This window comes from Gouania willdenowi, chromosome 1 (assembly GCF_900634775.1).
Source record: "Gouania willdenowi chromosome 1, fGouWil2.1, whole genome shotgun sequence".
Lineage (NCBI taxonomy): Eukaryota > Metazoa > Chordata > Actinopteri > Blenniiformes > Gobiesocidae > Gouania > Gouania willdenowi.
In genome coordinates this window covers 20,592,417-20,618,427 of record NC_041044.1, presented here as the reverse complement: position 1 = coordinate 20,618,427, position 26,011 = coordinate 20,592,417, and the positions used below count along the sequence as shown (strand labels likewise).

The following is a 26,011-nucleotide window of genomic DNA, read 5'->3' as shown; positions in this document are numbered from 1 at the left end:
GGACAGGGCGCCAGTCCATCGCAGGTCGACAGACAGACAACCACTCACTCTCTCATTCACTCCTATGGGCATTTTAAAGACTCCAATCAACCTTACAGTCACGTTTTTGGATTGTGGGAGGAAGCCGGAGTACCCGGAGGAAACCCACGCAGCACGGAGAGAACATGCAAACTCCACACAGAAAGGACCCAGGTGTCCACCACAGGGCCTGAACCCAGGACCTTCTTGCTGTGAGGCGGACGTGCTAACCACTATTAATATTATAAACTTAATTATGTTCTTAATTATATTTAATGACTTGCAACAAGTTAAATTCATATACCTATACAAATAAATTCTGCTCATAGATAGGGGTGGTTATAATATTGACCAATATGTTTATGAATAGATTCCTAAATCTCCAGAAATGAATTATTCATATTTTTTAAATTGCAACATGCTACACTACAAAATTGAAGGTGATGTGAGATCTAAGTTTTCCTTGAAAATATAAAACCATGCATTTAATGAATATTTTTCTTTTAAATCATGCTGTAGGTTTAGTTTTGAACTAAACATCTCAAACTGGAAATCAGAAGAATCTAGACTGTTACAAGTGTTTTTAATAATCTGATGATCCGTTATGACTTAAACATTTTGTCTTGTATAAATATATGGCCTTTTCATGGTTTAAGACAAATCACATTCATGTCTTTCAGATTTATTCCTGCTTAGATGAAAAACAAATGAACATTTTATTATGTTGATTTAAGCAGGAACAGAATCTAACTGTAACTTGTTACCAGAACAAAGTGTCCCACTTTGCATTCACTGAGCCACAACAGTACGTCAACAGCATTTTCAACCTAAGATTCCTTGGGAAAGCTTTAAAACATCTATAATTTAACAGTTAGTAATTCAAAAAAATGCAAAAAAAGTGGCATATTTTTAAACCAATAGCAGCTTGAGTGTAGGCAAATTGGGAAAACAAATGTGGTTTCAAGCTATGTAACATTTGTGCATTCCATCTTTGACAGAAATAAACTAGGTGACTGACATCAAGCGTGCAGAGTAGAACCACCATGTTGTTTGTTCGTAAATCCTTCAAAGAGGGTAAAACTATCTAAACCCACAACTTTCAGCAGCTGCTCTGAATACTGCAGCTAAAAGACCTGAAATTGCATAATAAAGGACCTAGTAAGCACCAGTTTGCTTTTCTAATCAGTTGCACAATTTGTCATCCCTTCCCTCCATCCACCATCCTGCGGTCTCTGCGCTTTCATGTGCAGCTGTGAAATTCTCACCCAACCAGGCACCATTTGACTCCAGTCCCAACTATACACACTGACTGACCTAAGAACATACAGACCATGGGAGAGACACACTGCTATTTTTGCAAACAGTTTTCACAAAGACCAATATTCTCATGAAAACAAGAGTCTGAGTGGCAAACAGGCATCAGTCAATTACAGCCTTTCACAGTTTCCAAAAAAAAGACAACACTTATCTGATTTTTACACCTCATTTACATCAACAACAGTTGAACAACAAACTAATATTACATTTCCAAACAACACAACAGCATAAGATGTATGCCAAAAAAGCTTACCAATGTTGTCAGCAGCAGATGCCATTTTATCTTGAATTCCAACTAGAATAGCAAGTGTTCCCAGTCCATTAGACTAAAACTGCTGTTAGTCTCCTGGCTTGGTTGGACAACTGTGCGACTCCTGTTATTGCTGCACTCGCTCTCCGTTGCTGGACAGAATCAGGAACTCTCACTAAAATCATTTTTCCAAATAATTTGGTCGAACAAGTCGAAAGTCAGAAAAACTAGATCGACATAAAGAAAAGAGATGATCAGTTTTTAGACAGGTCCAGGCCTATACTCACCCAGTAACGCATTAACTCAAGAAGAACAGGTTTAAATATTAACACAGCCTTTCATCATGCACGACTGGAGCACAGAGCCATCAGTGGTTACCCATAAATGCTAGACTCTTGCTAATACAATGTTAAGCGTATAATTGGATAGCTAACCGGGTACATCTTACCACATTTTTTCAGGAAACCTGGAGCTTTGTGAAACAGAAAAAAGAGAGAAAAACACTCACAAAGCAAAATAACATCCCTTGCTGGAAGTTTCCACTTTGTTAGCGCTTTTATCTTCTTGGTCATCTGTTCCTAACACACACACTGTGCAAAAAGATTTCCTGTTTTGCCTCCTTTTGTCACTACGGTTGTGTTTGGGGCTGGCCGATACTAACTTTAGTAGCTCTTCCTTGTTACACATTTACTTGGAATGGGAGCATTCATCTACTGAGTGATCTGGAAAACTAAATAGATCACTAAAGAGATCACTATGGAGTGATATCTGGATACTTTTTGTAATTTCTTACCTAATGAAAGAAAACTAAATTTATCTTTAAACCAAAAAGAGAAGGTTTGCAGGTTATCTTTGCCCTGTGTATAAAAATGGAATGAATAAACATAATTTTGCTCAATTTTAGCAAGCAAGCTTTCGGAGGATTTCTAAAGCAGAGAAATATTAAATTAAAAACAAAAGTTACAGACAAGCTAAACCTTATCTATCCTGAAACAGTGAGAAGTTGTTGTTTTTTGACACAACCACAACAATTATAAATATACTACATTCTCAGACACAAATTCAATTAATATAATAAGAAACATATAAAATAGGTAACTTCATTATTATGAAATGTTTTTAAGGTTTTAAGCATGGTGGCACTATTTCATGGACTTTACTAGCCAGTAAGCTGAAATGTAATGGGGAAATGTAATGAAGAATCGGTAGGCACTATGCAAGTAACAGTAAACTTGAATACAAATGGCTATTGCCTTGTGATCATATCAAGTTGTTTTCTCACAGTCATTCAAGTCTTTAGAATTATGCTTAACTTTATTACATTGATAGTGTGCTATTGATTTGTAAATGTGCAAATGTTGGATCTTGTCAATAGACATCCTGATGCATCAGTAGGTGGATATTAGTTGTGTGCATTAAGTTACAGTGAGCTTAAACATACAATAACCAGAAATGTTATTTTATATATGCTAAAAAAAAAATTGTAATGTTCATAAGAAATCAAAACAGAAACGATTAAAAGGACATAGCAGCAGTAAAATATATCTTCATGAGAAACTGATAAGATAGTAACATGCATTTTTACCTACTTTGGAATAGTCCAGGGTTCAGTTGCAGGAAAACGCAAGTAAAGTAGAGTAAGCACGCAGCACGCCACGCTGCTGGAAAGCCACTGCTGTCGACCGAGTGTGGTCACTTTCCTAGCTACACTGCTGACATCCGTCCCCTCCGCTTACGCTGTTCAATCTGCAACACCCTGCTCCAATAACCCCTGACCCGCAGGAAGTAGACACAATGGACTGAAAATAATCACCTCCCCTGGCAACAACTGCCCATCGCAACCCCACACTGCAATTTATGGCCTCACCTACAAAAGAGCGACTTGAGATAGGTGTGGGTGGAGCTGAATTTAGCATCCAACACTCAGAAAGTGCTGACGTAACATTAAGATACAGTCTGTCATATCAAATAAAGCATTTTCATTTAGAGCTATACTTGCTAAACTAAAGACAAAAATGTCCCCCTAATATTAGTGACAGATTGACATAATACATTTGATTTAAAACTAGTCCTTTGTGGGTCTCCTTTATGGTGTTCATATGAATAATTGTGTGAGTCACATGCCTAATGTTATTACTATCTTTCCTAAATACACCTATGTTGGGTCCTCTGTTCATTAACAATCAGATATTCATGAGAGGCAAACAAATCCAAGAACAATCATTTTTCACCTTGTGAATAAGAACATGCTTAATGCTTTTTGGCAGCAGCAAAGGTTACAATAGAGGGTAACCTATTGCCCTCTTTGTTGATTTGAATATTGTGCTAGTGCTTGACACTCAATTCTTGAATTACTTTTAAGCATGACATATTAAGTCCACCAGGTTACAGTGTTACATGTTCAAGCTGCCACAACATGCCAGAAAGTCAAGCCTCAAACCGATGTAAGGAAAGCCACTTTTCAAGGTTCTTGATCCAACTAAAGATGACGCTCTATGGGACTAGAAACCTGCATTTTATTGGCACGGGTTTCCTGGCTGAAACGTCTGTTTACAAATCGCATGACCAAATATGTACGTCACTTCTGGCCTTTTGGTTCAGTTAAGAATGCCAGGCAGTGAGTGCTGACTGATAAAGCCTGTGATTTTGCATCTCCTAGACAACTAAAATGCTGCAATGTAGTATATAAGTATATGATAAGCTTGGAATTAATATGTCAGGAAAACTTGTTTGACTTTAAAGTCATAGAGTAACAGGTACACTGGTAGTAGGATGTCCACTGTGACTGTGCACCTGAACCAATCCTTACTCGTGCAGTGGATAGCAGCTCAGCTGTCTAATCCAATCAGCCCAATGAAAATAATTCCAAATCACATTTAGTGGCCAGTGAGAGGTTGTCTTGGACATGATCTAATTATCTGCTCACTTGGACGAGTCTATCCACAAGGAAATGGCTTGAGATGCCGAACAAAGCGATAAGGAAATGGACTCTGATGTGCACTTCAGTGTAGCACGTGGGGCTGCTTTAAAAACTGGTGTTCTCTGTTATTCAGCAAAACTGAAGATCAAACATAAAGGACTGGTCAGGCTGTTGTTAAGTTCAATGACAATGTAAGAAAAAATTATGAGCATGAGCATATTATTCATATTTTTGATAGTGGTGCACTGCTACAGATGCTGCTCTATGTCTTCTGGGGCTCAGTCTAACCTCCAAACACCAAGCCATCTAAGCTAGGCTATAAGAAATGGTCAGTATCACATGTAGAGCTCAATAGCATGCCTGGGCTTGTTTCGGAGCCAAGGTAAAGACACGCCTCCTTTTCTCAACCAGTTCCCTGAAACTGGCACACGCCTCCACTCTCTGTTGTTGCGTTCAGATGATACTACTTTGCTTTGAGCTGAAAGTGAATTTGTATGGCGTGGACGCATACCTGAGAGGGTATGTGCCGTATACTTGGGGGTTTCCCCAATGCTGACTCATGTTAAGATAAGAATGTAAGGAATTTGGCCAATGCATGACAAGCAGCAGAGATAACTGTTAAATAGTTTTCCAAACAACATTACGTAAAATTCCTGTAAACCTATGTCAGTATTCACACACACACACAAATAATAATAATAATCTGAGGGAGTGTATGCACACTTTGCAGGCTAAACTAACTATTACTGGTCCTCGCTATTTCACAAACGGTATTGAATTTCTGACCTTCAAGTTTTAACCTGGATGTTAATTTTAAGTGCAATATACAACAATGACATCACAACAGGAGCATTTTTAAATGACCAATGGATCAGGAAATCAGGAACAATACCTGTACAGCCACAAGCCATGCGTTTACACTAGCCTGCATTGAGCTACTGAGAGTAACACTATTAGAGAAAAGACTAACTTCCACAAGTACTTTTGGATCACAAATGATAAAGGTTAATGAAAACTGTGCAACAAAAAACCTCATTGAACAGTAGCTGGAAGTTAGCTCGTGTGCTTCACCTGATGTTACGCAAAAACAGCGCATATCGGCAAGCTAACACTAACAGTGTGTCATTGTTAGTTGGGAATGATTTAATGATCTCAGGGCAGACAAGATATACTAAGATGCAATAAGAAGGAATATAGACCATGTTGTATTTAGACATGGGTCGAAATTAAATACTCAAGTGTGGAGTAGTAGCCAATTTCTACTGAGTAACACTGAATGTCCATGGCACGACCACAATTCAGATACATTAGCCACTTATTGTCAAATCGACAAGGTAGAGCGTGAGATCAAACCATGCTTACTTGTTCTCAAGTGGAACAGCTGGCTATAAAAAGCCTGCTAAATAAAATTAATGTAATTTGTCAAAAGCGAAAATGCCACGACTGCCACAAGCAAGTAGTACAAGTCAGGGTTGGGGTCAATTATAATTGTAATCACTTAAATGATCATTAATTATGGCGTAATTATAATTGTACAAATCGGTTCCTGTTGTAATTGAATTGTAATTGAGTTCAGGTAATTGACTTTGTAATTGTAATTGCCATTAAAATTCTAGAAAAATTATCAATTATAATTTAACGCAAAACTGAGGAACCATGTTACAGTTCTATGTACAGTTCTATACATATGTAGTTAATAATTAAAATATGTTAATCAAGGCGTAAACTGACACAAAAAAGACTCAGACACCCACACCGAAAATATTAAAACCTATATTTACATTGATTAAGAAGCCTAACAAGGTAACCAATAGATAAGAAAGAAATTAGAAATTTGTTTTCAGTGTATTTTAAAGCTGATCTAGGACCAGTTAAAAGATACTAAGAGAAACCTAACACAAGTGAAAGGATAACTTTTATTAGGTTATTTATTTCAGGCTCAGTAATTGTGATTATTTGCAATTGCAACTACATTATCAATTATTAAAGTTTAATTGACTTTCTGAGGATAAAAAAAAAAAATTGTAATTTAATTGTAATTGGAAAAAATACTGGTCACTATAATCGCAAATGAATTATAATTAAACATGGATAATTGAAAATGTAATTGCAACTGAAAAATCTAATTGACCACAACCCAAGTGCAAGTGACTGTCAGCATAAGGCTAGTCCACACCAAGCCAGGATCACTCAGAACTGTCTGACCACCAACAGCATCACAGAGTTAGACTGGCCTCATATGAACCCCCATCGAACATCCCAAGATGTTCGATGACGAGTATGTCAGCGAAATCACCCACCCACAACTCAACAGGAGCTCCCAAATGCATTGTTGGCCAAGTGGGATCAAATTCCATAGACGTCAGTCATGTCAATGCAAACACGAGTATAGGCACTACTGGTGGCAAATGGTGGACACACACGCTATTGACGCGAGTGATTCACTTTGCTTGCCACTGTCCTTGTCTGAAACGTACATTCTTGAATTTATTCATAATTCTATTGATATGGTTAAATATAATTGTAAAATTATGGAAATGTTTCAATGTTGCATTTTTAATGAAGATAACTGACCCAACTGAGGAGATAACTCTGTAAGGTGTGTGTATCCACACGTGAAAAGGTATGTGAGCGAATACTTGAGAGACACTAAAATTGAGCAATTTGAAGTTGTTTATAAATCTACTGTGGGCATATCTGCTAACAAATACCTGCTTTGTTTTTATGATCAGTCCAAGCTTCACTACTTTTTATTTATTAATAGGTGGATAGCCGCCACTTCTATTTCTTTCTCCATCTCGCAGTTTCAGATTGATCCAAAATGTGAGACCTGAAAAGTTTTTGAGAGCTCAACATTAATTATTATGACTGATTTATTATTTGAATAACAATTTTTGTTGCATTTTGTATCATTGCTGCCATTGTTTTTATTGTGATTGTTGATCACGTTGAATATTGATCATTAATATTCCTACTGCCTGTTGGCATGTAGGACCGATAAGTTTGTTATTCAGTGCTTTAAACTAAATAAATGATTGGAAATGCCACATTAACATCCTTTAGGAAAGGCGTGCCGACAGAACCAATCTGACTCAATCTGCTGCACAACCAGCATTCAGCAGGACTGACCGCCCCAGAGCCTTCTTTGCATTTGTTTACTTAAAGCAAGATTCCTTTTGGATGCTTTAATCTATTACAACTAAAAAGGATTTTAAAAAAAACATTACATGTTGAAACTTGTAACCAAACCTTGGCTTTGCTTCTTTACCGAGCAGAACTGGAAGCTGAAGAAAATGTTCTATGTAAAATTTGTTTTCTAAACATCCACATTGTAAATGTCAAATTAAAAAAAAGGGAAAAAAAAGATGTCCAAACTGATGCATGACAATAAACACAGTTAAATCTAACACTTTGTCTGGTTATAATTTTTATGTTATTTCTATTCTCAAATAAAGACAGCGAGTGTTGCTTTATGAAAAAAGCATTGGTGCCACAACTACAATTACCCGGTAAAATAAGCAATAGGAGTGTTGCTGATTCTTAATTCCTCAATGTTTATCTTATTTACTCTTGCCATTACAGTGACCCATTCAATTTGAATCCTATGAGCATGGTTTGCGAGCACAGATGGCAGCTTGCTCTCAGCTGTGAAAACCAAAACGGTACCAACAGACTCATCTGACTTCAGGATTCAGTTTGTTGCATTCCTCAGTATCTCCGCATTTTATGGTCCTTCAGTTTTATCAAACGTTTCTCCTACGTATGAGCCAAAGGTTTAAAAGACGCATGCATCTCCACAGTCTCACACGTATCTTTCATATCTCCTGTTTTCACCCAAAGTGCCTTTGCCTTTTCAAACTCGTCCAATCTAAGTTCTTAAGCAGAATCGCGAGCACTTGTCAAAACGGCGTGGTTAGAATTCAACACATTCCTTGAGCGTGGCAGACTTGGTTCACATGATCACACTGTTTCTTGACCACTGAGGAAAAGGACTCAAACAATCCTCCTTTCAATCTCAATTGGCCTGAACTCAAAACAGTGCAGCCATGCCGAATTTGAATTGAACCGTCTTAAAGAGACACAGTTCAACAGAAAATATGAAAAATGATTTTTGACAACTCGCACTGACAAAAAGCCACACTAAAGCCACCTATTGCCTTTCCAAAAATGTATGAAATAAAAAGTTAAAATTTCAAGCCATGCATGTAAAAGACTTATTAGAGTGTAAGCCACTTTAAGCTGTATATGAACTGTCAGTATATACTGTATATTAAAAAAAGAATATGACTTAACTTGCAAACAAAAAACAAGCTCGAGGAACATCCTCTAATTTGTTTGTTCTCCATTTTTAAATCCATTGATTTAGTTAACTTTACTTGCCTGTTAGAAGATACCAACTGCATGCATCTCAAATAATGTAATATTTTTCTTAGTGATTGGCAGATAAAAAAAAAAACACTACTAACCTTGAATATCAAAATCCAATTATCCAAGTCCCATTGGTTAAAGCTTTTAAATATTCCACAAGTCCCCAGGAACCAACAATAAGAGTACGATAAAAGGTGAAGAGCAAACCAAAGCACTGACAACCAAGTAGGTGATTGGGGCAGTGGGTTCCCTGGTCTCTCAGTCACCCATGTTTAGAAATGAATCCTCACAGAGAGCAGGGGTCTTTGCAGAGTGCGCGCGTATGTGGGCGTGAGTAAATGTGCGAGTTTAGCAGTGTCCTTTGGCTCAGTGCGTAGCCAAAGATATCAAACGGCACCATAGTAACTAATGCAATCAGGGACAGTGGCCAAAATATGACTGTTGGACAATACAAAGGAGTCCATTATTTTCTGTCAGTTTCTGTTCAAATTAAAAAAAAAAAAATTCAGATCAAAAAGGAAAACATGAACCATAAATAATTCAAAAAAAGACAATCTACTTACAATGACTGACCATAAAAACTCAGACTACTACTACTACTATTGTCTATTCAACATTTTCCAATCATTGTTCAAGGTCGGTCTCAGTATCTTGGGAAATTACACAAGTTGGTAGAAACTTTTCACAACTAGTCTCAGGCTGACACAAAAACGCCCCCTTGTCTAGCTCAGATCATCAACAGGCTGGAACAAACACACAGATGTTGTTCACTGATCTGGAGCAGGTGAAAAGTAGCAAAAAGCACCATGACAGCAGCGGGCTATATTAAGGCTCTGCAGACACTGTGGCTGGAGTCAGATCGCACAGCCTCACATAACTAGAGTGCCAGTAGTGAGCGAGCCTGTGTGTGAGAGAGAGACAGAAATGTGTGTGTACTCTCAGCTCTACTTTCAAAAGTTATGTTCAAACCTAGGAACTGACATTGTATAGCAAAACATAACAGAAACCTCTGACAAATACATCATAAGATACCAAAAACCACTTGAGCTCACTAAACACTACTCTACCACTCTCTTCTTTTTTTGATGAGCAATTTAATTTACACATGAGCTTTTTCTATAGCCATGTTTACAATTCATTCTGTAGCTTCTCATCCACAAACTACATCATACATGAAAATAATTCCAAAACCAGAGGAAATAGTGTATTGTTCAATTTATTTATTTATTTATTAACTCAAACAGGCTGTTCATTTGCTGATTAAAAAAGTGTGTCCCCAGGTGTGTTCCATGGGATATAAACCATCATTAGACATTAAAGCTGCAGTATGTAAGTTTTTTTGGCGTCATTTGGTCAAGAATCCATAATCATCTTTGAGCATATTGTAATCAAAGTGTTTTGAGGGGTCAGTTAATCTCTTCTCTTTCTCCTGGCCCTGTAAATAAAGTTTAGTTTAGAAATCCAGGAGCGTGACACTGGATGTCAACCAATCAGAGATCTTTCTACAAACACGTGTGCTCCATGAGCTGTTTTGAGCGTTACTATTGGCTGCTCACGTGAAGTCAGGCGCGTTCACATACCATCGGTAGTAAAAGTGTAATGGCGGACGTTCCAGCAAAAAGTCGTGATGAATGTCACTCTGCCCTGAGCAGCAGCTGAGATCATGATGGAGCATCCTTTGCAGTTTCATGCTAAAAACATAGCCATGGGATCTCCTTGTCATAACAACCATGTAGGAATCCATCAGGACTATCCAGGGTAAAAAAAAATCTTTGCCTTTGAGAATGACTTTTTCCCAACATTTAATGTTTTATGCTTGGGGTTCCCTTGTAAATTCCAAAAAATAATTGGGGTGGGAGGAGATGAGGTCTCTGAAGATGTTTTTTATGCTTCAAGTCCAACTGTCACAGATGTCATAAAATATTTTTTGGGTTACATTCATCATCACAAGGGGCCTTAAATCGGGTCAAGGATCAGCCTGTGTCTTCCCAGCCAACACATTGGACTCAGCAGCACAAGGGATATTTTTTCTCCCCATAACCTTCAGGATCTTTTAGTTTAAGTCATTAAAATGTTAGCAGCAATGACATGACATAAGAGGCATTGTTGTTTAGCTTCACAAAACTACCACAAAAGAAGAAATTCTTCTTGCCTTTGACCTTTAACATCAAAAGTCAAAGCCAAAACCGACAGGCCCAAGTTTTTTAAAAAGCGGTGTCCATTAATCAACTGCAGTAGACCACAGTGAGGATCGATCACACCTGTTACCCCCCCACCCCTCCAGCGCATCCGTTTTCAACATATGCACTCAATACTGGCAACGTGGAAGAACAGAGCAGTGAATAATGTCGTGATTTACTCTCTAAAACCAAGCTGCTTTATATGTAAATCCTGTGAATTCAATGATAGGAGCCGACTCACCGCTCTCTCCACTGTGGTATAAGAACTTGTGGCTCCTTTATCAAATCAAATAAGCGCAGTACAGTGATACAAAGTTTAAGAAAATGAAAGAGTCAGAGGACTGCACATAATATAAGAGCTGCCTTATAGGAGAGGTAAAAAAAAAAGCAGAAAAATTTGATTATTGACGATTATGAATCGATTCTTACATTTCCAAAGAATAATTATTTAAGTTTTTAAGTCATCTTTTTACCGGCTGTCATACAGGATTTAACCACATGGCGGAGCTGTTAACTCTCCGTCGTAACAAGACACCATGTAACAGACTCGGTTGTTAACAGTTCCGAACAAGGGACAACACCGGGCGGGACCCAGGGAGGGGACTTGCGCACTGCATTCCGGCACATCCTCCACTAGCCCCGACACAGCAAGTCCGTCGAGCCCTTGGAGCGACATGCGTCACTTGACTGGGGAAGCCGACGACCGGGGGAAGCGCGCCTGGGGAGACCCACTACCAGCCCGAGGCTGTCTGGAGGTTGGGGCAGGTAGACTGTTCGAGGTATGGCCAAAAATAGGTATAAAAAAGATCAAATAATGAAATTGACTGAGAAAGAATGGTTTTCCCAAAACATTCTAGGAATTTTGGGAAAACCCCGCAGAAAGAATCCTGTTAAACATAAAATGAAATTCCCATTGCCAACAAGAACATTCAGAGAGTGCAAACCTCAGCCAAGTTTAGAGGCACAAAGTCACCCGCAGGTGGTGCTGTAGAACCAGCCAAACATCCACATTATGCTCCAAAAATTGTTCTGGATACTGTATCCACAATACCTGCCGGATCATCCCCAAAATCAAACTCCTTCCTTTTGACATCGTCTATCAGATCCCCAATTTTCATTTAAATCAGTCCAGACCTTTTTGAGATACCCTGCTAACAATCATCCACATTAACATACAGACAGACGGACAGCAGGACCTCCTTGGCGGAGGTCCCAATATGAATAAATAAAGAATGCTATACACTGGGCAAAAAGTGCCTCAGAATTTTTTGTTAAGGATGTTTTGAATGTTAATCTCAGAAAGTCTATCAAGTATTCCTCTGTTCCGAAAAATTACCGTTGGGTGCATTTGGTCGAGTTCATCCTATTCTAACTGTTCTGTGTTCCAAAGTCCTGATAGAGAGCCTCACCATAGTTAATATGGTTGGTTAAAACAGGCAGGATCACAAAACTCATCATTCAAACGCACTATAGTAACTCCCTTAGAGTCCATCTGATAATTAACCTGAGGTCTTTGGCATTTTTGTGAACAATCACACAGTTGTAGCTAGACATCAGAGGTGAGTGCATCTATAAAGATATCTGATATTTAAGTGTTATGAAGTGATTTTATAAAGATTATGAGTCAGTGAAAGGCCTTCGCAGTGTACACCTCTTCAGTGAGTCACTGTGGCATCTTTTACATCTCAGGTTGCAGCAGGTTCACAGATGCTATCCTTGATTGATATAACATAATGTTGGAGAAAACATAATGAAAGCAGAAAGCAATATAAGATTGTTTTTGCAACAGACAAGGCAATATAAGAAGTTGAAAAAAGGAAAGGCAGAGGGGGAAAGAGAAAAAAGGATGAGGAAGACCCCTCCTCTCTCTTCAACCGCCATCTGGTAACCATCAGCGCCTCGCACAGGAAGGGGCGGCCATGCCTTGTTGGGGCGCCAGGGAGCGGCTCTTCTTCCCTCTCGGTGTTGTAGGAACAACAATCGCCCAGTGCATTGCATTGCAGAACACCACGGTCCAGCCCTTCTTTGCCTGAGCTTAACAGCCAGCAGCAGCAGCAGCAGCGAAGAACCAAGTGCTTACACCCCAGCAGACCAGCAGAGAGAACACAGAGCGACCTCACATTCCTGCTGTCTAAGCTTGCCAAGAAGTGCTGGGAAAGGAAAGAAAAGCTAGAGAACAGAGAGTTGCTCTCACTGAAAGCCTCCTCCTCATTGTCAACCATTATAGCCTTTTTTTCATCTGATTGCTTGCTTTTCACTTCCATTGATCTGGCCAGCCGATACTAAAAATCCAATCTATGAAATAATAACTTGCCTTGCAAAAAAAAAAAAATCCAGGGATCCACATCATGATTTTTTTTCAAACCACCAAAGACACAACCTACAGATCAGTTTGATGATTGATGAACATGATCATTACACTACTAGTCTCGGTCCATGTCCACATCAGACTACATTAGTCCCTGCAAATAGAATGCAGGCTCACAACAGGCACTATTTTTACAGCCTGCTGTCATTAGCTGACAAGTTGAAACATGAAACAATGCAAACCAAGTATGAGCCTTTTTGATCTCTGCAAACACTCTTTAACGTCAGGCTGTGTCACATCACCACGTGCAGAAAAAAAATGCTTCTGATCCATGGCGGGGATGAAAACCACATGACCATGCCTGCGCTTACCCTCTCAGCATAGAGTTGAGACATTTCATCTGCGTTTAATAATAGCTCCACTTGGAACGATCCAACTTGGCGCTGTGACAAATGGCACAAAATATAATTGTATTGCTTTCGTCAAACTTACAGTAACAGAGGCCACGGATGAGAATCTGTTCCCAGGTTTTGAACTGAGAGACAGCCTGAGACACATTTATCTTCTGTCCCTACATGAGGCACTACGTCCACTTGGCACAGAGAGCAAACAGCTGCAAGAAGATAAATATGGAGCCACATCTGTTGACAAAAAGTTTAATGTTGGCTGAAACCAAACATTCAATCAACATTTTGGTGGCTCCACAAAGGTAACAAATTGTGAATTATCTCTAAGCTGTGAATACCCTTTTATTACATGCAGACACACATTTTCTCTTTGCCTTCAGAAAGCTTAAGGCTAATGTATCGGAATAAACAATAATCTGTTAAAAGTCTAGTTGTGGTGATTCCTCCCATAAATCTGATAGCCTTGAGATGACAAACTTTGTATGTCGCACATTGCCTTTTACTTCGAGCGTGCACAGCTGTGAAATACAGGCCAAAGTTTAGACAAGTGAACAGATCCTGGCAGAGGGGGTGAATGATAGCAGCTAAAGGATCCCTGTCAACTCCAACTGTGTTTGGGAGCTGTAAACACTCATCATCTTGTATAAACAAAAGCCTAAGGTGTTTTTAAAAGCCAGCCCACTGAAAGGTAGTGAATTCAAAATTCTCATTTAAAGCACACATCATCTGCCATAAATAAACAAAGGAAAATAGATGAGAGGATGAGAATCAAGTTCAGCAAGTGGGGCAACTTTCTAAAATGTAAAGAGGACATACTTATATTAAAAAATGTGTGTATTGTGCAGTTGTGACTGACTGTTTTGTGCTATGGATTTCAATAATAAATTGACTATATTGCACAAACTATATTGCATTAAAAGAATATATTATTATTCATAAAAGTTGTGCTGTATTAAACCTATAAATTGCTTATTTTAGGAAACACATGCAATTATAATATTTCAATACCTCATAATTAATACATTACTAAAATGGTGCAAACCAGTGCATACAAACAACATAAATGCATGATATTGTATGGAAATATATACTGCAGACATTAAGGAACAGGAGGTGCCTTTCTTTAGATGGATTGATGTGATTTCCATTATCACTCGATTTATAGTATGCATTCTTGCATGTTGTAGTACAACCAGGTGTATGGCCTATATACAGGCAGTTATTGTGGAAGACTAAAAACAGTCGTTGGTCTTTTGTTTGAACACTTGATGAGAAGCCTAATAAAAGCCCTCTGTACCAACAACACATATAGATCCATGGGTAAAAGTGCAACAGAAACCATTAATATGAACAGACCCATGTCTGTCCATGTGTTGGCTGTATGACAGGACAGTTAAAAAGAGCCAATCTATACAAACTAAACTACTCATTAGATCGTGGCCATACCAGCCTGTCATTGCCCGATCTCGTTAGATCTCAGAAGCTTAGTAAGCCGGTCTGGGCCTGGTTAGTAGGATGGGAGACCACTGCAAATTCCAGGTGCCACAGTGGGGGACAGTCGCTGCAGTGATATCTGTCATTGTGTCCTTGGGCGAGGCACTTCACCAACATTGCCTAGTATGAATGTAGTGTGTGAGTGAGTGTTGGTGATGGTCGGATGGACCGATGGCGCACTATGGCAGCCTCGCTTCAGTCAGTCTGCCCCAGGGCAGCTGTGGCTACAACAGTAGCTTACCACCACTAGGTGTGGAGTGAAAGAATAATCCCTTAATTCTGTACAGCGCTTTGAGTGTCTATAATAAAGCACTATATAAAATCCAATGCATTATTATTGTTAATTGACTAAAGACTGCTTTTGCGACATGTCTTGTGTGCTTTGCCAATCTGCTGCTGAAAAGCAAGGATCCCTTTTTAAATCAAAGACTTAGGGCTGAAACTTAACATAATCAAGCTGAAATACATTTGGAACCGGACATGGTCAACTGGCGGACTGGCGACAACATACGTCCCCAAAAACCCATTCCCACACAGGCACATTACTAACAAACAGCTGCACAATATGTAACACTTAAGTCTTTTTCTCCTCTAAGGGACAGTAAGTGTGAGTAAGTTCTGTAGTGTGGCTTGTTTAAGAGAAGATCTGGGTTAGAACACACTCAGCAATCAATCAAAATGTGCTTTTTTTGCTGTTCTGAAAAGTAGTCAAAGCACCAACTTCTAAAAAAAGTATTTCAAAACAAAACAAGCTATAAAAATAATAAATACACAATGTTTTTTATGTCTCCAAAATTGAAAACTTGATTTATCTTGATTTGAATCTTGATATATCGCCCAGCTCTAAAAAGAAAACACAAAACATCAACAAAAACACACAAATCCTTTGTTCTTCACTGTGTTAATGCTCAGATTGGTCATTATTCTAAATGTTGATATTGTGGCCCTTGCTTCAGACAATCACATTTTTGTAGCCCCACTGTAATACAAGTAGTTGTCACAATAGCAAAATGAGTAACCACAACACTATACCAAACAAAGAAGCCTTTTTTAAAACTTATTATAATTTTATTAACTGCAATGTATTTGTACAAGTTAGAAATACTTATTCATTACTTATAGTATTGTTTGGTGATAAGAGTACATGAACAAAAGCATATAAGCAATAAAAAAACTAATAAATGAAGTTAGAATTTATATGGTTGAAATTGAAAAAATTATCATTCAGTTTTCTTTGCACATTAATTTATGTTTAACTAATATAAATAATCAACTTAGGATAACAATTCCACTGTCTTTAAAAAAAAAAAAAAAACTATTTGACAATGATGCTTCTCCAACATAATAACTCAGAGGATAAAATACAACAAACAGGAACTGATTCCCTTTGTATGTATATAATTTGAAAATATTGTATATATTTATATAAGTATGTATGTATAAAAATCGCTCTGAGTCCGTGCAGAAAAACAAACGAAAAGTATTCCCTCCTTTGGCTCTTATAGCTGGTGACAGCGCCTGCACAGTGGATCTCCTATTGCTTTACCATCTCTGCCTCATTTAAAGCCAAAATAGTTCCAAATGGGACTTTTGGAGTTTGGTTTTTTGAGCAAAATTAGTAATGCCACTGACGCCACTGCGGCAGACTCGCCACTCGGGCCCGGTGCTTCTGCCATGTGTTGTCTTCTGTTTGTGACTGTAAGCCGTGTACACATCCAGACAGAACTTTAGCTTGTCAATCAGCTACAGACGGGCGGACCCATCATATCTCCGGACATCACCAGTAACAGGCAAACAACCAATCATTCAGCAGCTGTGGAGTCCGGTTGGTGTGTTTTCAAGTGAGTAGCGTGCAGTGAGAAGCCGGGAGGAGAGTAGAGGCAACCGCTATGTAGCGGAAACTGGTACCGGTAGTATCGCAATCCGCGGTAGTACCGTCTTGTAGAATTTCTGGTATGGTAGGAACCGTTACAAATTGGCACCGCGAGGTACCGTGGGTATTGTACAACTATAAATATAAGTTGTTGCCCATCTCCGATTCAGACTTTAGATGTTCAAATAATGCAGCATTACACTAGTTCAAGACAACAAGGTTGAACTTCAAAGTACTAATACTTATTCAATCCAATCCACCAGTTAAGATCCATGTTTCATGGTTCTTCCTGAAAGGCTGCTGTTTTATTACAGCCATCTTTATAAAGTTCTGTGGTCGACGGCAAAGGAGGTCGAACTGATCCCCAGTCATTGAGCACAATGACAATAGTGAAAGGGGGTGCATTGCTGGTAATAGACCAGAGATTAATATTTTATCATCATTTGTTTGTAATGGACATTGAATAATTCATTGCATGTGAAATCAATTTTCAAACTGTGGTTGATCACACAGCACTGGGTCTATTACTCCAAACTGGGTGCACTTCAGTAACGGTGATACCGTCCACTCATTTTTCTTTGTTAGCTTAAGACTCTAATGAGCACAAGTGGCCCTCTGTTGCATCTTTTCGGGTTACTTGCTCGTTTCTTCAAGCATGGAAAGAGGAGGGGCTTGACAGAAAGAACATTTGTTTTCTGTTTCCCTTGCTAAGAAGATTTTATAAACATGTTACCCAATCAAAGAGCAGTTCCTTCTTTGATGTCAAATCTAAACAGCTTTAAACAGAGACGTGCTAATAAATCACGTTGATTTCAGTAGATTATTCACGTTTGCACAGTAAAAATACATGAGAAACATAAGAATGGACACATTTATCAAAATGCAAGCATCTGGCCAGCTTTTCCTGTTTTCAAGTGGATGAAAAAACAAAATAAATAAAAAAAATTTTTTTTTTTTTTTTTTTTTAAAGTCTGCACATCTATTCAAAATATCAGGACAAAATTTGGAGGTTTTTTTTTTTTTTTTTTTTTTTGTTTGTTTTTAAAAGACTAGCAACTGAAAGTGATGCATTCACCAACAACATTTCTATGATAACTGCTGTAAATGAGCCATGAGATAATGTGACTTTTCCCAAGTAAATAATACTTTAAATTACTTTATTTTGAAGTAAAAATATTGGGATGAAGGACACTCAACTGCGAAATTCAAATGAGGATGAAAAGTCAAGAAAATCATAATTTATATCTATGTTTATTAATTATTTTCACCTTCTTAGAATTTTTACTTAAAAGGCACTGTAACTTAAGTAATTTACCCCTGGGATTATTAAAGTAATTAGTAGATATCTAATACTTTTAGTTTCACACCATTTCATACTATATTAATTAGTAATTATTAATGGAATTTTGCAAAAAAATAAAAATAAAAAATTCCAAATTTGATATGAGACAAACATCATTATTTTGATTCAATACAAAATTGAAGCCTTGGAGGGTCTTTTACATTAAACAACAAATAGCCAGAAATAGATATTCAGAAATTATGGATTTTCAAATATATCATTTTTGGACATTAAAGAGTGCCATGCATGTTAAACATTGAAAAAATAGATTTGGAATTAACAGTAGAACTCAGAGGCTCGGGGCCGTTTCCACTTTAAATAGCACAAGAAGATGAAGAAAGGGTTCCTTTCATAGCAATAATCACACAAGGTTTGCCAGCACTGCCACCGGACGCAGTCATGTGACTGCCACCAAACAACACAGTTCAGAACGCAAAAAAACATTTATCAAATCACAACAGAATCGCACAAACAAGCATCCTTTCCTGCAAACTGAATTTCTCCACGGAAAAACACTGAGTATGCGCAACCACAATCAGCGCTAATAACAATGTAGCTGTGGGGTAAACTGACCCCTGAGCTAATTACTCTGAATACGGTCTCATCTATCAGGGAGTGGAGTTAACAGCATTGGTTTCTCCATACAAGCTGGAAACAGAAAAAGCACATTTCTCCAGCTGCTTGAGAGCAAACCATCTTTCTTTATCAGCTGCACTTTATGGTTACAGTCTGAGACTATCATGCACTGAAAAGCTTTTGCTTTCCTTTCCAAGTAAAAGTAGAAATTTCACTCAGGGAAACGAAACCTTGGTGAAACCAAGGGTCACATGAAACTAAGTTTAATACTCTGAATATTAAGAAGAAGTCATTAGGTCATACATTTCAGGGTTCTCACCAGGAACTTTTCACAGCATAGGGGGATTGTGTGCCGCGCGAGTGAGTGCCACTGGCGCAGAAAATTTTGAAATTTAGTGAAGGAAAGTTAATGTTGTTTGTATTTTCATTGTTGTTTTAATCTTTGTTCCAGCCTTACTTTAAAGCTAAAGGTTATTTGTTGAAACGGTAAAGGGTGATGATGAATGTAGTTAGTTACTCATGCTATACACAATGTATAGACAAGAAATAACATTTTATTCAAAAGACTGATTACAAGACGCACTTTTCAAATTTAAATGAGGTATTATGTTGGACCTGCAGTAATATTGGAACAAACACACACGGAGGACGAAACCGCACATACGCGGAGGACGCACGCACACACACACGCAGAAAACGAGCACACAAACATGCACAGACACTGAGGACACGCACATTTAATCGGGCCGGAAAAAGAAGACCCGGCCCGAGAGAATACGGCCCGAACCTGTCCGATTAGAATGAAGCCGATGTCTCTTTAAGCCTGAACAAGTTCCAAACCAAAGCTAAGTTGCGGCACGGGTCCTCTGGGTCCTCGGGTAAAAACAGGAGCGTCCAAGCAAATTGCCTGTATTAAATAGACGGTGCAGCTGATGTATGTATTTCTGGGTTATTCAGGTTAAAAAGAGAGTTTCAACAATGCATGCTTGGAAGTCCCTTTAGTGTCAAAGTGTGCAGCAAATACTGTATGACGACGGTACAGATAAAAAAATTAAAAAAACAACAGAAAATTCCCCGTACGTTGCTGAAAGCGGAGCAAAATTTCAACGTCGGGGGTCCCTACGCTCAACAGCGCTGGCGAGAACCCTGCATTTTATATTACAGATTATAGCATCGTAATGTCTGGTTCGTCAGAAAGTGTTAGTTATGTGTTTGAGTATTAGCTTTCCTTGCTTTGTCAAACCACAGCACATTACTGCAGAGAAAACTCCAACCAGTATGAGATAAAAGCAACGTTCCCTTTAATCAGTACGAGACTGTGAAAGCCAGCCTGCAGAGCTTTCCCACAGATCTGTAAAAGGTCTGTGGTCTTTTGTTGTCAGCATTCACATGGCAAATGCACACTGACATTACACAACAACCACAAAAGGACAACAAGAATTAAACCTGAGACACCACTTCTCAGCCAAAATAAAGAGTTTTATAATCTGAATGTGGAATCATTGAACAATTCTATTGTTTTCCCTCTCACAAAGTTTTATATTAATATGCGACGATCTCTGAGAAGTGAGGAATGCTTGACTGAGCAAAGTTATTGGAGTTAATCATGGGAAATAGACAGTCCATTTCCAGCATGAGAAAAAAAAAACAACATTCCTAAAGTTATTATAACTCTTTAATAGTTCATTTTCTAGAACAACTTTTAATCAGCTTGAGAAAATACTTTATCTGGAAGTTCTTACATTTGGGCCCAGCTACAGGGTCCAGAAAGCCCAAATGAGTGAGACCAATCCAGGTTTCAGCTTAAATACTGAAAAAGTATGCCTAAAAACCACTTAAAATATACACAAACTGAATTCTCTTTAGCAGTCACAGTAAAACACAAGTACATGCAATTTCCAAAATCCCTTGAGCACAATAACAGCAGTTTTGAACCTTTGCACCCAAAGTTGCAAAGGTCGCATAGGTTCTAATCCACTGTGGGACATTGAGCAAGTCCCTTAACTCTAACTGCCTCTAGGTTGTCAATGCAAATGAGAACTTGTTCTCAATAACTCATCTGGTTTAAATAAAAGGCAATATAAAAATAAAAAGTTAGGACCAATTTAACTTGGTATCATTTTTACTACACGTTCATAGCTTCATCACAACCAAGACTTTATTCAGTTTACATGTTCAACTTGCATGTTGTCCAATTCTAAATCATCATGATTGGTTCCTCAATAGCCGTGAATCGAGTTTACGTCGGCTTACTTGATTCTAATAATTGAAATGTGAAAGTGTAAAAATGATGTCAGATATAGATTACTCATGATGTTTTGCAAAGAGTCAACTCATCGATTATGATCCTTTTCAGAAAATATGTTGTGTTTGAGGGTTGTTGTATTTTAACTTTTACTGCCTCTGATTATTTAGGGCTGTGTCCAAAATGAATTCCCACACTTCCAGTAATGAGAAGGTTAAAAATGCTGTGTCTGTGGTAGGGCTGCACAATTATGGTCAAAATGATAATCACGATTATTTTTTGATCAATATTGAAATCACGATTATAATAAAAATTACAAAGTGGCTAGCCGTACACTACAGACTAGTTCGTAACGTAGTTTAGGGTTAGGGTTACTTAGTCTGTAACGTAGTTTGTAGTTAGGGTTAGTTAATCCGTAACGTAGTTTAGGATCTACGTATTAATCGCAAACAGAAGTACTGGCCAATGAGGGGCGCTACATATGATTACAACAATTAATAAATACGTAGCATGTCCATAACGTACTTTACGAATCTACGCATTAATAGCAAACATAAGTACAAGTGAATAGCTTCTTAGTCACGTGACATATCACGTTACCTAAACTGACCAAAAAGGGGCGCTACGTACGGGTAGAATGACGGTATAATGATACATCTACGTGCGGATAGCCACTGCCTAACAATTATTCATCATGTTAGGAAAAAATCTGTGTTTTTATTACACTACTTTTGAACAAACATGTGTACAGTTCACAGTGCAAAATTAAGCTTTAAATAACAATTATACTAAAAACGTAATTTAAAAAATAAAATGTCTATTTGTACAGTTACCGTATGGACAACCCCCGGTTCTACTGATACAGTTCCCGAAGTACAAGCACGTAACACCTTAGGTATAGTGTTATAAACCAATGTTATAACCCAATATCTCAATAATTTTTAGGGTTAGGGTTACGGTAAGGTTTAGTCTTAGTCACGCAACCTAAACTGGCCAATGACTGACGTATCACGTGACCTAAACTGGCCAAATGGGGTGCTGAGTACAGATAGAATGTCGGTATATTGATACGGCAACCGTACGGATAGCCGCTGCCTTAAAAAAAATAACCAACAAATTTAAAATGTACCAAAGGCTAACTGAATAAACACACTATTATAGAGTGCAGAGCCATACTCTAAATGTAAAAATAGTCTACGATCAAAATAATTTAATCGTGGCAACAAAAATTACGATCACGATTAAAATTCTATTAATTGTGCAGCCCTAGTCTGTGGTAGGGCGAAGGTTCTATTGTATCCTTGCACCCTGTGACCCTGATGTGGGCTACCATCTATAGCAGATGAATAAACAATCGGATGCTGGTTGACAGTGTTCTTCTGGTGCAAAAATGAAGAGAACATTTTCGTGCAAACGTGTGTGCAAATTGTTCTTAGTTTGCACAGCTAATGTTTTACGATATTACACTGCATTGCACACTACACCTTAAAGTTCCAACTCTTTATGCTGTTGTTGATTGTTTGACTTTTGTTTCCAGTTTATGGGGTTGTGATTTGTGCAAAAAAAAAAAAACCCTCAAGATGATTGATTGGATGATATGACAATAAAAGGACAAGCTGGCACATTCAGTCAAACAGGTTGCTTTGCTCCAACCTTAACAAAGAGGAGAAGAAGAAGTGCACTTACGTAACGTCTCAACTTCTTTTCAGGAGGAGACTTTCTGAGCCAGCCTGCACACACCACCTCTCCCCCGCTCATAGCTGCTGGTTTCGGGCTCTCTCCCTGGAGTTGAGCCGAGTGTGGCCTCGTCTGTCTATGGGAGTGTCTCTACTTGGTTCACCTGGAAACACACACACGCACGCGCGCGCGCAAAACACGCACACTCGTAGATTACACGAGGCTGAGGTGTGAACAGAGAGCTATGTAATGTTTTGTCCTCTCTCTCCGTCTCCATGTCCTATGAAAGTCCACTCACCCACAGCCAGCGAACACGCACCAGCTTTGCTCCAGTTTGATGTCAAATAAACGAGCAAACTCCGAGGCTGGAGGGGGAATAAACCTCCACAGCAGCGTCTTTGATGCTAATATGAACACTGACTTGTGTGTTTTCTTCCAAATGAGGCGCTGACTGAAGTTTTTTTTGTTGTTCTTAAATGCACCGCCTCTTGGTCATTCCCGTCAAAGTGTAGCCCTTCCCGGTTGGAGAGCTCGGGTGTAGGTGTCCCAGTCCCACAGTGGACCGGCTCATTGCGGTGGTGCTGAGGGCCAGCAAGGAGAGCGCTGTGGCCGTAGAGCCAGAGTCCAGGCCTGCTTTTCCGAACACTTTACTCCAGTCGTTCTTTAATTGTGATTGACAGGGTGGCTCCGCTCCGTCTTTCCCCAAACTCACTCTGAGCTGCGTCAAGTTTACGGACGACACAGCGGAAACACAAGCCGGGCGTTGGGACTTCAAAATAAAAGCACAAGGAAACTGATCGAGGGAAGGTGTTTAGAATCTGCTCTCCAACAGGGGGCTCGCGAGCTACCGATAGCTCGCCAAGCAAATCCAAAATATAAAATAAATAAATGATAATAATCTATCTTATGCATAAACAAAACTTCAGTCATAGCTAACTCTATCTACTTACTACATCTGTAATGCAATGTAGAATTACCACTGGACAGCTTTAAATGGGACTTTTAATCTTTCCAGTGAGTGGAATGAAATCTAGGGATGGTAAAAATCTATATCGATCATCTACATTTTTCAAATTGTAATTCAAACTAAGCAATTCCTCCTAATTTGGATTTTCCAATTACATTATACCAGTGTTTCTCAAATGTAGGTATGTGTACCCCTAGGGGTACGCGATGGCACTACAGGGGGTACAAGAGAGAGTGGAAAATTCACAAATAAAGTGTCAGTCTTGGTTCCACACCAGGCGTAAAATGACTGGAAATGATAAAAAAAAAAAAACTATAGAAATAAATCTATTCAGGAGTTTTTCAACCTTGGGGTTGGGACCCCATGTGGGGTCGCCTGAAATTTCTGAAAATTTTTAATGGGTTTTTGAAACACACACTCCTAAACAACTGTATTGCTATAGTTTCACTTTGTGAAATATAAATTTAGTCAAACTAAAATGCATATTTATTTTTTCCCCCACCACAGTTTTTTCGGACTTTTTCGCGTTCCGATGTGAGCCTGCCCCTTTTTTTGTTTACATGTGTTTACCCTTTGAGTAGGCTATATGTGTGTCACAGGCATGTTAAATTCTTTATTCGCACTATGCTGAGATTCTAAGGGAAGAGTTTATTATTTTTTTAATTGTAATGTTATATGTTATAAAATATGTAGTTATCTGATTCCTTATTCAGAAAATTGAAGCTACTGTGAAGTTGCTGTTGCACTTTTGCTTAAACCTTGATTAAAGCTTGAAATTGTTGAATGACAGAGACTCATTTACTTTTTATTTAAGGATTGTTTATATGTATTTTAACTCTTGAGGACAATCACAGCAATAAAGTTGCACTTTTGACAATATATCTGATGTCTGCAGTTAAGTGCATTGAATAAAAAAAAATTCTTTAAAAAATCAGAGATTTTTTTTTTTTATAGGCAAAATTGCCCAGCCCTACCTGTATATATATCGGAGCTCAAACGTGATCAAAAACAAATTCTGGAAGGAAGAAAATGTCTTTGGGGTCACCAGATTTTCAAAATGGGGACACAATCCACAAAAGCTTGGGAACCACTGCACTAAATATTGCTTCTTTCCACTTATTTACAAAATGAGATTCTTCAAAATGTGTGTTATCACTTGTTCATTCCATCATTATGCTCTATAGTTTTAAGTAGTTTTCTAAGCAAAATTCAGTGAGACAAAGGGGGTACTTGGGTTCAGAAATAAGAAAAAGGGGGTACTTGAGCCAAAAATGTTTGAGAACCACTGCATTATACAGTATTACTTGAAAAATAAGTCAAATAATTCAGCAGCAGATTACATCTCACAACACAATATGCACAATTGTAGCATCATATTGCACTCTCAGTCTAAATCGGTTGACTCTTCCCCATCCCTTCTATTGTCCTACCCTGACTCCCTCTTCCCTATTTCCTTCCCCCCACCAAGGTGTAACACTGCCCTCTTTATATATATATATATATATATATATATATATATATATATATATATATATATATATATATTCTCCCTTCAATAAAGTTGTTCTGGGGAGGGTAGAATAATAAAACATAGATCAATAGTTCAGCAGCTGACTGATGATTAAATGGAAGATCAATAATCAACAATAATTGAGAATCTAATCGATCACTGTGAACAATCAAAGACCAGTTTGTTATTAAAGACTTTAATAACCAGAATCAGATTGACCAATCACACAAATGAACACTGCCACCGACCTCTGTCTTCAATATTTAAACTAAAACAATTACTATTCTTAGGTTCCATAGTTACACTCTTTTCTCGGTTTATTTTTGCTTTTGTTTGACTACATTAACTCTTATTTTGTAAGGTGAAGGGGCCGGGTTCTGTTTTTAGGTTTATTTTTCTTTACTTTTGTGTGTTTCTGGAGTAATTTTGATGAATTTGCATTGCGGCCTCTTAAAAATAAGACCCAGGGCCACCCGTTGCCCTTGTCTGTTCTGGAGAAGCCTTTTCCATTGTTCGCAAATATCTCAAAACGCTACTTCATGTCCACGTTTCTACGTGT

At 38.3% G+C, this 26,011-nt stretch overlaps 1 protein-coding gene across 7 annotated transcripts in view; it reads right to left on the bottom strand.

The window, feature by feature from the left end:
• gab1 (GRB2-associated binding protein 1) overlaps positions 1 to 23,706 on the bottom strand; it is a 64,318-nt gene extending 40,612 nt beyond the window's left edge. For 3 of the 7 annotated variants that reach the window (XM_028447702.1, XM_028447730.1, XM_028447753.1), the window contains exons 1-2: positions 23,274 to 23,706; positions 22,985 to 23,138 (exon numbers count right to left, since the gene is read on the bottom strand). In XM_028447702.1, coding sequence (XP_028303503.1) covers positions 22,985 to 23,056 — 72 coding nt within the window. In that variant the 5' untranslated portion in view covers positions 23,057 to 23,138; positions 23,274 to 23,706. The other 4 variants (XM_028447712.1, XM_028447761.1, XM_028447738.1 and 1 more) reach the window with 4 other exon arrangements.
• Between the last annotated feature and the right edge of the window lie 2,305 nt (positions 23,707 to 26,011).